A 12,808-nucleotide genomic window follows, 5' to 3' on the forward strand; every position below is an offset into this window, starting at 1 on the left:
GGAGCAGAGACCCCAGCTCCAGGGAGACAGTCACTCCTGCCCAGCCGGGTTAAATTGCCAAGCTGTGTGACAGCACCCCCATCCCCGAGGGTTTTCCCACAGCAGGGTAATGTGCGTACTGAACGGCAGGGGTTGCCAGGGACTGGCTGGGAGAGGCCTTTGGGGATGGAGGAAGCAGCACTAAGGTACATGCCAACCTCCCTACAGAGGAGGGGCCGTGCCCCGCAGGTGTGGGGCAGGGAGCTGGGACACTGCGCGGTGGGTCATTGCTGGCCCAGGCCCTTCCTAGCTGGAGGCCGAGGCATTTCCTTCAGGTCACCTTCCACTGCAGCTTGGCCACGGGCCCCCATACCCTCTAGCCCAGCCAGGGATCCCAAGTGGGGATTGTCACGGCTGGCTCCTCCCTGCCGCCAGCAGCTCTTCACTGCCAGGGAATTCCTGAAATCCTGTGCGCCCCTCCCCCACCCACCTCCTGGGGCTGTCAGTGCCCCCCCGGACAACCCCCCCCAGAGCTCTGAGTGCCCCTGGCCAGTCCCTCCCCTCAGCCCCCCCCCCACTTCCTGGGGCTCTGAGTGCCCTCAGCCAGTCCCCCTCCCACACCCCGGGGCTGAGTGACCTTGGCCAACCCCCGTCCCTTCAGGAGGAACTCCCAGTACCCACCCAGCCCCACACCTCAGGGTTCCCCTCCCTGCAGCGCTGTGGCCATACCCCCACCAGGGCCGGCTTTAGGCCAATTCAACCAATTCCCCTGAATCGGGCCCCGGGCCCAAGCCCCGGTACGGTGTACCGGCAAGAGCCGGTGCGCTGTACCAGGGTGGCTCGGCTTCCCCAGGGGGCAATTTAAAGGACCTAGGGCTCCCAGCAGGGTCCGGAGCCCCAGGCCCTTTAAGTTGCCACCAGACCCCCACTGCTGGAGCCCTGGGGTAGGGCTGCGGGGCTCTGGGGCTATTTAAAAAGTCCGGGGCTCCCGCTGCCTCTACCAACCCGACCCTTTAAATAGCCACTGGAGCCCCGCTGCTTCCCCAGAGCTCCCGAGGCTATTTAAAGGGCCGGGGCGGTAGAAGCAGGGGAGCCCTGGGCCCTTTAAATAGCCCCCAGAGCCCTGGGATAGCGGGGGGGCTCGGGGGCTATTTAAAGGGCCGGGGCTCCAGCTGCCTCTGTTGCACCCCGTCCCCGCACCAGCCCGCACCCCCTGCCCTGCCCGCAGCCAGCCCCGTCTCCAGCCAGCCCTGCACCCCCTGTCCGCAGCCAGCCCCTGCTGCACCCCTGCCCTACCTCCAGCCCCGCCCCCCCTGTTCTGCCCGCACCAGCCCTGCCCCCCTGCCCTGCCTGCAGCCAGCCCTGCACACCCTGCCCACAGCCAGCCTCTGCCGCACCCCCTGCCCTGTCTCCAGGCAACCCCTGCCGCACCCCCCTGCGGCCCTGCCCAAAGCCAGCCAGCCCCACACACCCCTGTCTCCAGCCAGCCCCGCACCCCTTGCCCTGCCTGCAGCCAGATCCTACCTCCAGTGAGCCCCTGCCCTGCCTCCAGCCAGCCCCATGTCCACTGGTGCCCTGCAGTTCTCAGGGCAGTAACCCTGCACACCTGCTTCAATGAGGGGGGCAGGGAGCAGCTGGGACCCACACATGTGCACACCACTAGGGTGACCAGACAGCAAGTGTGAAAAATCGGGACAGGGGGTGGGGGATAATAGGATCCTATAAGAAAAAGACCCAAAAATCGGAACTGTCCCTATAAAATCAGGACATCTGGTCACCCTAGCACACCCCCAGGGAGTGGCGGCGACCCAGACACGTGAAATGGAGCTCATTAATAACCGATCAACAGCATATATGATGCAATGTACAGAATATATAATTTTATTATTTATATAGTTATGGAAAGTAAATAATACATGGAAGAAATGAAAGGCTTTTTTTTACATTATTTTTTTTGTTAGTCATCCCTGCCGAGGCCCCACCAAAAATGTTCGAATTGGGCCCCGCCCTTCCTAAAGCCGGCCCTGACTGTGTCTTCCCAAGCTATAGCCATGGATTTCACCTCCTTCCCCCTTCTAGAAGTGGGGATACAATGGGGCCCTACGTATAACTATGATGATGCCTGTATTTATAGTTCTGAAATCCTGGGAGATAAACTCTTGGTACAGCAGACTTTAATCACATGCAACCATTTTGAGAGATTTTTTTATTATCTATTACGATGCATTCTGATTATGGCCCAAGGCAGCTTTTTACAAGCAAGGAAAGGTGGCTGACTCACTGGCACCTTACTATCCCTCACAATGTTATGATACTGACAGAGCAAATGTATATCAAGGGTCAGAAAATGTGCAGAAAATATGAAGATAACTTGCATTTATAATCATTGTTCTATGTTTCCATAACACCTTTCAGATCGCTAAGCATTTTACAAACTTTCCTACCTAACTATATAGTAATCTTTTTCATCCACCACTGAAATGCAGCCACCTCTGGGGTGGAATGTGGCAGCTGTTTAACAGCACACAGCAACATTACAGAACAGTTTGGGACAGGAAGTGAAGGAGAATATCTTTCCCATTGAAATGCCTTTAATTCCAAAGTGCTTTATAGGAATCCTTAAAATATGGCCTAACAGCACTGACATTGAGCTCTGGAGTGGAATGGGGTAGCTGTTTGACAGAGAACTGTCACTGTTAGGAATAGGAAGTAAAGAATATTGTTACTAACTGAAATGGCTTTCATTCTAAAGAGCTTTATAGACTACATGTACAGTGATTACTCACTCACCACAGAAATGCAGCCACCTCTGGGGGCATGACACAGCAGCCATCTTGCGTGGTGACATGAGGCAGCACAGGCTGTATTAACCAATCTGGGAGCAAGAGAGCCTGAGAGAATCACAGCTACTGTATATATCTGGTTGCCTTAATAAAAAAATCACTTTTATATTCATTACAACTGAGTCCTGCCTCTTCTATATCACAGGGGACACAACAGCCACTGGTATGCTGTGCTACTACCACGCTGTTCTCTAGTATGTGGATTGCTACCTCACAGGCAACTGTTTTGTCTGTTGTACGGCACATTTTGTAAAGCATTTCAGAATGTAATCACCATATAACTGTTTAACATTGATTTTGTAACCAATTAGAATCTTTTACTAACAACTACCTTGTACTCTCCCCATCTTTATATCCATCTGTTGCCTCTTGTCTTACACGCAGGCTGTACGCTTTTTCGTGCAGGGCACGGACCGTCTTTTTGTTCTGTGTTTGTACAGCATCTACCATAATGGGGCCCTATGACTGGGCCCTCTAGTCACTACCATAACACAAATAATTAATCATTCTAATTATAAACTGTCATTGTGCCTCAGTGGGTCACAGCTGAGGATGCCAGATTCAGGACAAACTGCTGAGAAATTGGGCAGACTCATCCCAAACTGGTGGTTATTCTTTCATTGGATTATACCAAGCCAGTAACAAAAGTAAACTTCTGTCTCACCAGAAATCAAAAATGCAGTCTCCTTAGGCATTCCAGCCCTAGTCTCACCAGCCAAAAGCTGGACTCTATGATGAGTGGTTATTGAAAGCCAATTTAATCAAACAGGGTTCTTCTAATCCTAAAAGACCAGCCACTTAGCCAGGTCAATATATAGCTCAGATAATCTTACCCAATAATCACATTGATGCCAATCCTTTAGTAACTAAAAACTAAAAGTTTAGTAATAAAAGAAGAAGAGAGTTAATAACAGTTAATAGATCATATACATACAAATAATTGCAAAGTTCTTATATCAGGTTTGTAGCAATGATGATATACACTGCTAGCTTGTAAAGTCTCTGGTAACTTCCAAAAGATTGGAAGGTCCTTAGTACATAGTTCAAAATACTCCTTTTATTTGTAAATCCAGAGAATCAGGACAGGAAAGAAGAAAAATGGGGATATCTCAGGGGACTTTTATATCCTCTGCCAGGTGCCTGGAAATTTACCGTCTCAAAAAAAAAAAAAAAAAAAAAAAAAACCTCACAGCCCAGTTTGTGGAAAGTTACTGGCTCAAGATGGAGTCCAGAGTCACATGAGCATATCACATGTCCTTGCACACGTTGATACTCACAGCGGCAGCCATTGCCCATATTCTTGCTGAGGAATCCACAGGCAGGCTTACGGGGTGGGATGAGTTTCTTCTATGGCCCATTGTTAGAGTGAAAAAACAACAGAGGGTCCTGTGGCACCTTTAAGACTAACAGAAGTATTGGAGCATAAGCTTTCGTGGGTGAATACCCACTTCGTCAGACTCATTTGCATCTTCTCCAATACTTCTGTTAGTCTTAAAGGTGCCACAGGACCCTCTGTTGCTTTTTTACAGATTCAGACTAACACGGCTACCCCTCTGATGTTAGAGTGAAGTGTCCTTAGTGGGCCATCAACACATAGCTGTCTGGCCTCGATGTAAATCTTATCTGGTGGGTGTTACCCACGAATACAACACATGTCAGGGCCAACCCTAGCATTTTTGCCGCCCCAAGCAGCAAAAAAAAAAAAAAAAAAAAAGCTGCGATCGCAATTGCGATCGCTATCAGCAGCAGCTCTACCACCGCTTCATTCTATGGCGGCAATTCGGCTGCAGGTCCTTCGCTCCCAGAGGGAGTGACGTCCCCGCCACTGAAGGGCCGGAGGTGCCGCCCCCCTCTTCATTGGCCGCCCCAGGCACCTGCTTGCTAGGCTAGTGCCTGGAGCCGGCCCTGCACAAGTGTAAGCTACCAGTGCATAGCCAATATTCATAATATCAGATGCAAAGATAATACACGCATATAAACAGGATAATCACACTTAGCAAATCATAACTTTTGCATTGACACCTTACATGACATAATTTGTCCAAGATTTGTTGCAACTGTATAAAGTGGTAATATCAATGATATAAATGGTCATGGTCATATCCAATCATACAGCATCACATAAACACAAAAGAGATTTTGCGTGTGTGTGTATGAAGAAACCACTCTAATTGATCACTCTTAACCTGAAGACTAGAGTTTTGATTCTCCACTGCCTTGCACTTGGGGTCATCATGTTCAACTGTGCCCAGTGAGGGCAGCATGAGGGTCAAATACTACTAAAGGAGAATGATAGCATTTGACATCCTCTTAACTCACTCTGCAGTCTGTAAATGGCAACAGCAGTCTCAAGGCAATGGAAAATCAGCCCCTCACCACGTAATGTCTTGTATTCCATGATATTCTATAGGTGGTTACTGGGGGAATGGGAACTGTTTTTTAAAGAAAATAAAAAATATTTTAAATATGGATTCTAAACCCTCTACTGCTGTTTTGTTTTCGTGCTTGGCACCCCATCCAGTTGTTCCAGTTAGGCATTTCAGAGGGAAAAAATTCCTCTTGTTTTGTGAGCTGAGGTTTGTTTCCAGAAATGAGGCGCACTCAGCTGTCCCAGAGCTCGTGGCTGTTTGATACTATGATTAGCAGCCCGGGGAAATGTGGTTTGAAATCCCTGCATAGCATCTCTACTATTTATACATATAAATAGCAGCAGGGTAGTGCTGCCTCTTCTCTGGTTTTGAACATAACCCTGGGTACTGTCAATAGACTTGTTAATAAACAGATAAAAGTCTGTTGGCAGTGTTCTTGAGTACCTCTTCTGTCTTTCAAGATGCCAGCTGTCAAAACAGTGTGGGACCTTAGGATATTGTCGGATTCCAACCTTCATGCTGTTGAAGGAGAGAGACCGTGAATGGGCTGATTACCAATCATCTTTCTGTTGAGCAAACATCAAAGCAAGTCCCATCCTTGTCCTTCCTGCCATACCATGACCCATAAAGGAACTACCTAATGTTATTTAGCCCAGTAGCCTTCCTTGTTGGGCTCTCTTGGCTGGTTGAGCTCTCTTCTTCCCTCCCTTTTAATTTCTCATCTTCTGTCATTTTGTCCCCTCTCCCCTCTGACCAGTGCTCTACTCTGCCTGGTGCACTTAGAGTTGAGGGCAGTGTGGATAAAAAGCAGGTTCTCCCAGGTAGAAAGTGGGCAGATGATGTATTTAAAAGTTAATGGGAGGGAAATACGAGAGCTGTGAGAAATATTCACATTCACCCTTAAACTCATTTGAACAGAGACTTGGGCTGGAGGTTCCATGCGTTCACACACGCAATTGGGCCAAGATTTTAAAAAATGGTTGCCTAAACTTAGGCTCCTAAGTCCATATCTAGGCACCTAAGTGACCTGCTTTTCAGCTGTGCTAAGTACCTAGCAGCTCCCACTGATCCACTATTAACTAGGGTTGCCAACTTTCTATTCACACAAAACCGAATACCCTTGCCCCTTCCCCAAGACCCCTTCCCCTCTGTTGCTCACTTCTCCCCCACCCTTACTCACTTTCACTGGGCTAGGGCAGGGGGTTGGGGTGCAGGACGGGGTGAGGGCTCCAGCTGGCGGTGCGGGGTCCAGGTTGGGGCCAGAAATGAGGGGTTCAGGGTGCAGGAAGGGGCTCCTGGCTTGGGCAGGGGATTGGGATGTGGGAGGGGGTGAGGGATTCAGCTGGGGGGTGCAGATTCCAGGATGGGACCAGAAATGAGGGGTTCAGGGTGCAGGAGGGGGCTCCGAGCTGGAGCCAAGGGGCTCGGAGTGTGGGAGCAGGCTCAGGGCTGGGGCAGGGTGTTGGGGTGCGAGAGGGGGTGCAAGCTCTGGGAGGGAGTTTGGATGGGGGAGGGGGCTCAGGGCTTGGGTTGGGGTGCAGGAGAGGTGCTGGCTCCAGGAGGGAGTTTGGGTGCAGGACGGGGCTCAGGCTGGGACAGGAGATTGGGGTGCGGGCTCTGGGCGGGAGTTAGTGTGCAGGAGGGGATTCCAATCTGCGGCAGGGTTTTTAGGGGGGTGGGCTCCGGCTGGGTGGTGCTTACCTCAGGCAGCTCCCAGGCGGCGGCACAGTGGGGCTAAGGCAGGTTTCCTGCCTGCCCTGGCTCTGCACGGCTCCTGCAAACAACTGGCATGTCTGGCTCCTAGGCACAGGGGTGGGCAGGTGGCTCTGCATGGTGTGCACTGCCCGCACCTGCAGGCGCCACCCCTGCAGCTCCCATTGGCTGCGGTTCCCGGCCAATGGGAGCTGTAGAGCCGGCACTTGGGGCGGGGGCAGAATGCGGATCCTCCCTGGCTACCCCTGCAGCTAGGGGCTACAGGGACATATCAGCCATTTCCGGGAGCCACACAGAGCCAGGGCAGGGAGGGAGCCTGCCTTTTCGACTGGGTGTTCCTGGCAACCCTATTGTTAACCTCAACACCTTTCATCTTTCTCTCTGTGCAGCTGTCTTCATTTGTGCAGCAAAAGAGAACGCAATCATCACCCTCAACTCTCCTGCTACTGCTCACACAGCGGTGCTGCCCCTAGTGGTGACCACCCCTGAGCCATGGCATCCATTTGTGGCTCAGATCCCCGCCAAGGAGAAAGCCAAAGAGGGTGAAACTGTGGTCCTGAATTGCCAATTTCACAGTCCCTGGGGCCCGTCCCTGAGCAAGCTGACAGTGAAGTGGTACAAAGTGGATGAAAAGGGGCAGAGGGACCTACTGGAGAACAATGTGACTGTCTTGACAAACTACTCCAGGGCTTTCATACATGGGAACTTATCCCAAGGAGATGCCTCCCTGACTATCCTCAATGTGACAGCCAGTGATCACGGCATTTATTTCTGCCAGGTGACGCTGTCCAGTGGGAAGGAGGTGATGGGGAGTGGTACAAAGCTCAGGATCAGGAGAGCACTAGGTAATATTTTCTGTTCATTTCAATTCTTCTTTTTCCCCCCTTGAAGTTGGTTTGTGCACTAGTAGATGGAAGAGGAGGTCTGGAGCTGATACTAATTGGTAAAATAACTGTGACAGCATAGTGCATGCCTCTCAGAAGATCTTGGCCTTTGTCTGGTGAAATCTCACATTGTTTGTTTTGATAGCTTCATTAACACGTCATCCCCACAAGATGTGCTTCATGACCAATGTAGCTGCTTTTCCATCTTTCTGGGGCAGTGGAATGCATCAGTTCAGCAATAAGCTTGAATGAAAGGGACCAGAGAATGAGGCCTGGTCTACACTGCGGGTGAGGGTATCAATCTAAGTTACACAACTTCAGCTTCATGAATAATGTAGCTGAAGTCGAAGTACTTAGATCTACTTACCACGGTATCTTCACTGTGGTAAGTTGATGGCTGATGCTCCCCCGTCGACTCCTCCTATGCGTCTCACTCCAGTGGAGTACCCGAGTCGACAGGAGAGCGTTCGGCGGTTGATTTATCGCGTCTAGACAAGACGCGATAAATCAACCCCCCACTGGATCGATTGCTGCCCGTCGATCCAGTGCAAAATGTAGACATGCCCTGAGAGAAATCTAACTCACAATGGACATTATTTACCACAAAACTTGGTCCTCCTAAAACTGATCTAAATAAATCAGAACTTTAGAGGTGGAAAAGATCTATTATATTGACTAGTCCACCTCTTGGCCAAACTGTGTATCAAGCTACAGGGTTGTTCCCCATAATATATTCTCTTGGCTATGCCCACACTAGTTTTGGCATTTCCTCACCTTTCATAGGAGATTTTTGTACATTGTAATAGATCTCATATTAAGACTTTTTTCCTGAAGCTCTGCCTAATATTCGCCTTAACTCGCTTTAATTCCTTTATTCTTGTATCTCCCTTAAGCAATTCCTTTTCCTCTATTCCATGCCCTTCTGACTGTCCTTTCAGACAAATTCTTCCAGCACTTTGCTTTCCTTCTGTCCCATTTTACATGGTTGTAAAAGAGGTCCATTGCAAAGGCCTTTAAACTAGTGACACCTGCTGATAAGCTGCCTCCTCTGCATGTAGGCCCTGATTCAGCAAAGCATTCAAACAGGTGCTTATCTTAGCGCATGGGGAGTAACCCTATCACTATTCTGCAAAGGATGCTTAATTTTAAGCAGATGAGTGGGTCAATGGAATTAACTTAAGAAATGATGAATCACGGCCAAATTCTGAGGTCTAGTTTTTTTTACTCAGACAACTCCCATTGATGTCAGTGGGAGCTTTCCTAATTGAGGACTTATTTAAAACTGAGTAAGGACCTCAGTATCTGTCCTGCAGCCATCACAGTGAACAATGTTGTCCACATTTTCTAGTGCCTGGTAAATTAATCAGCAAACAGGGATGTAATGAATACCTGACCTAGGTCTGATTGTGCATCAATCTGGCAGTTTCGTTGGGGAAATTATTGCATTTCAGATGTAAAGATAAAATGCCATTTTAAGTCTGGTCTGGCCACACTCTGCTGATCCCTGACCTGTTCTCCCATTCACTTCCTTCCTCCTAAAGACATACTTCCTCTTGCTGTTTCTCCATTCTACCACCCTCCCCAGATCAGAGACCTTCTATGTCCCCCAAGCAGTACTCAGTTCCAGTGAATTCTGACCCAGAACCTCAGGATGTAACAATCCCAAAGAATGTGGAACTGTCACATCTCTACCTACCTGTCAAGTGGTGGTGGATGCCCCCATGTCCCAGTGAGAAACAAACATCTTCAGATCTTACCCCTCTTTGGTGCTGTCTCCTTTGGAAAGTTGCAGAAAAGTTACAATACTCAGAATATTGTAAAGTATTCTTTACTGTTTGCTCATACCTTACGAGTGCGTGAAGAATACAGGGGAGATCCCTATAAATGCAGCCTGATTCATAATTCACTATCACCTCACAGCATAGTACAGCCTACAGCCCTGCACTGAAACAAATCAGTGTGCAATACACTGTCTTCAGTACCCATAGTGTATTGCTGCTTCCTGCCTATGCTGAAATAAATCCACATGATCTGCAGTGGACTATACTCTCTCTTTCTGCTGTAGAGACCTGCAGTTTCTTGCCCATCAAGAAATCCATATAATTTGTAACACAGTAGGCAGCATCCTCGGCAAAATACTGTAGAAATCAGTAACTTCTCCTGTATACTATCCTCCATGGGCATATAGCTCCATGTAATATGTTTTGTGTCACTGTGCCTCTTTCCTCAGGGTTGTTTGGCATAGAAGAATCCATTGGAACAATCATCGGGGTTGTGGCAGCCGGTATAGGAGGCTTGGTGGTTCTGATTATAGTTCTAACTCCTCGGTTGAGGAAGTGTCTCCTGTGCATAAAACAAGCACCTCACCAAGGTATGGAGGAGACAGTGAATTCTCGGTTACTATAAAAATATGAGCTTCTCATAAAACACAGACAACATGTTACATGTGTCCGAAGTACCTTTAGAACTCCTGTAGATTTAGCCACTTAGCAGTCACAGACTGGGCAGGGATCATGCAAGGAACAGGATAGCTGGACAGTCCTGGTGAAATCCAGTGACCAAGACAGATGTAAGTCTGTGTCTGTTTTTCAGACAAACCTACGCTGGATGTAACAGCCTGTGTGGACACAGCACAACATTTACCTGCAAAAAACTTGGAAGGATTGCCTTGCCCGCAAACTCCCACACAAAGGTACACATTGAACAGACACAGACCATTCAGAAATACTGAGTTGTCTTCAATCCCTTCCCCGGCCCCCTTCGGTCTGAGCCACCATTCTTACCGTCACTCTTTAAGACCTTACATGGATTTTCTCCCAGTGGCTGCAAAGATCCCAGCGATACAGAGGGCCAAATTTTCAAAGCTGCTCACTCCTGTTTAGGTGACAAAAGAAGTGGCCAGATTTTTCAAAAGTGCTTAGCTAAGTGTCATAATGGGAGCTGAGCACCTTTGAAAACCTTATTTATTTGGCCAAATGGAAGCTGAGCTCTTTTGAAAATCTGGCCAATTGTTGGTTCTGAGCACTTCTGAAGTCTGGCCATGGCCACTCACACACACCTGCCTTCAAAGCAATGCACTCACTCACTCACTCACTCACTCACTCACTCACTCACTCACTCACTCACTCACTCACTCACACCTTCCTCCAAAGTGATGTGCACACACACACTTATATACCTCTTCCTCTAACGCACTCACACACATACACACCTCTTCCTCTAAAGCAGTGCTGCCACCTTATGGTCAGTCCTAGAAAGGGCTCGCAGTCCACACACTGCTCTGTTTCATTCCACTCTATTGAATATTAATTACCACCTTGGCTGCCTAAGTCAGGGGTGGCCAACCTGAGCCTGAGAAGGAGCCAGAATTTACCAACTTACATTGCCAAAGAGCAGGGCCAGCTCCAGGCACCAGCTTCTCAAGCAGGTGCTTGGGGCGGCCGCTCCGGAGAGGGGCAGCAGGTCCAGGTATTCGGCGGCAATTTGGCGGACGGTCCCTCACTCCGCCTGGGAGTGAAGGACCTCCTGCCGAATTGCCGCCGCAGATCACGATTGCAGCTTTGTTTGTTTGTTTGTTTTGTTTTGTTTTGGCTGCTTGGGGCGGCCAAAACCCTGGAGCCGGTCCTGCCAAAGAGCCACAGTAATACATCAGCAGCCCCCCATCAGCTCCCCCACCCTGCTCCCAGCGCCTCCCACCCACCAGCAGCCCTGCTGATCAGCACCTCTCCCTCCCTCCCTGCACCTCCTGATCAGCTGTTTCCTGGCGTGCAGGAGGCTGGGGGGGAGGGGGAAGGAGCAAGGGCAGTGCAGGCTGAGGGGAAGGGGCGGGAAGGGGTAGAGCGGGGGCAGGACCCATGGCAGAGCCAGGGGTTGAGCAGTGAACACTCCCCGGCACATTAGAAAGTTGGTGCCTGTAGCTCCAGCCCCAGAGTTGATACCTATACAAGGAGCCGCATATTAACTTCTGAAAAGCCACATGTGGCTCCGGAGCCACAGGTTGGCCACCCCTAGCCTAAGTCCTCTATCTGATTCTAGGAATAGCAACCCAAGTGATAGCCCCTTTTGCTTCAAGACTTTGCGTTCCAAACCACATGAATGGGTAGACTTCACTAACACATTTGTTTCTACAATGCCTATGACAGTTTTGCGGTTGTAGGATACTTGGTTGTGTTGTATTATATCCACATCGCTCACTTGTTCTCTCTTCCTTCCTGCACAGCATAACTTGAGCTGCATGGTTACAGAAAATACCAGAAGACTAAACAGTTTCTTCCATGTGTGTCATAACTTGTCACATTCTGTGAACCAAAAGGGGCAGTTTTTTAAGCTATCTATGTGTGCTGTCTATAGCTATAATAAAAATGTTTGCTTCAGTACACATTCCTGCTTTCAGTACATGCTGACTCTTTACTGTTGCCTTTACATACACAGTAGTATGGTCAACTGCCTCAGATAGCATGCGCCAGGGGTTCTCAACCTTTTTCTTTCCCCTGCAACATGCTATAAAAACTCCACAGCCCACCTGTGTCACAACAACTGTTTTTCTGCATATAAAAGCCAGGGCTGGCATTAGGGGGTAGCAAGCAGGGCAATTGCCTGGGGCCCCCATGCCATGGGGCCCGCACAAAGCTACCCTGCTCAGGCTTCAGTTTCAGCCCCGGGTGGCAGGGCTCAGGGCCCCAGGCTTCAGCCCCATGCAGTGGGGCTTCAGCTTTCTGCCCTGGGCTCCAGCGAGTCTAATGCTGTCCTGCTTGGTGGACCCCCTGAAACCTGCTCACAGCCTCCGAGGGGGCCCCGGTTAAGAACCACTGGCATAGACCAAAACAGCCTTTTATAAGAGGTTAACCTTATTATTAGCTATAGTCCTGGTTAACCTGACAACGTATCTTGGAAGAATAGGTGTATTTCTTATACATCATCCTGGATCTTTCCTTGCATTGTTGCTTGTTTTAAAAGGTAGTGCCCTCGCATTTTCAGCTACAAAATTCTTGCATAAAACCTGGCACCTGTTTCAACAGAG

At 49.3% G+C, this 12,808-nt stretch overlaps 1 protein-coding gene across 1 annotated transcript in view; it reads left to right on the top strand.

The window, feature by feature from the left end:
• LOC128845352 (uncharacterized) overlaps window positions 1–12,139 on the top strand; it is a 41,528-nt gene extending 29,389 nt beyond the window's left edge. The window contains exons 2-4 of the mRNA XM_054043943.1: window positions 7,294–7,749; window positions 10,019–10,159; window positions 12,008–12,139. Of these exons, the coding sequence (XP_053899918.1) occupies window positions 7,294–7,749; window positions 10,019–10,159; window positions 12,008–12,012 (602 nt within the window). The 3' untranslated portion in view covers window positions 12,013–12,139. The remainder of the gene's footprint in view (window positions 1–7,293; window positions 7,750–10,018; window positions 10,160–12,007) is intronic.
• The last annotated feature ends 669 nt before the right edge of the window (window positions 12,140–12,808 follow it).

This window comes from Malaclemys terrapin, chromosome 1, assembly GCF_027887155.1.
Source record: "Malaclemys terrapin pileata isolate rMalTer1 chromosome 1, rMalTer1.hap1, whole genome shotgun sequence".
Taxonomy (NCBI): Eukaryota; Metazoa; Chordata; order Testudines; family Emydidae; genus Malaclemys; species Malaclemys terrapin.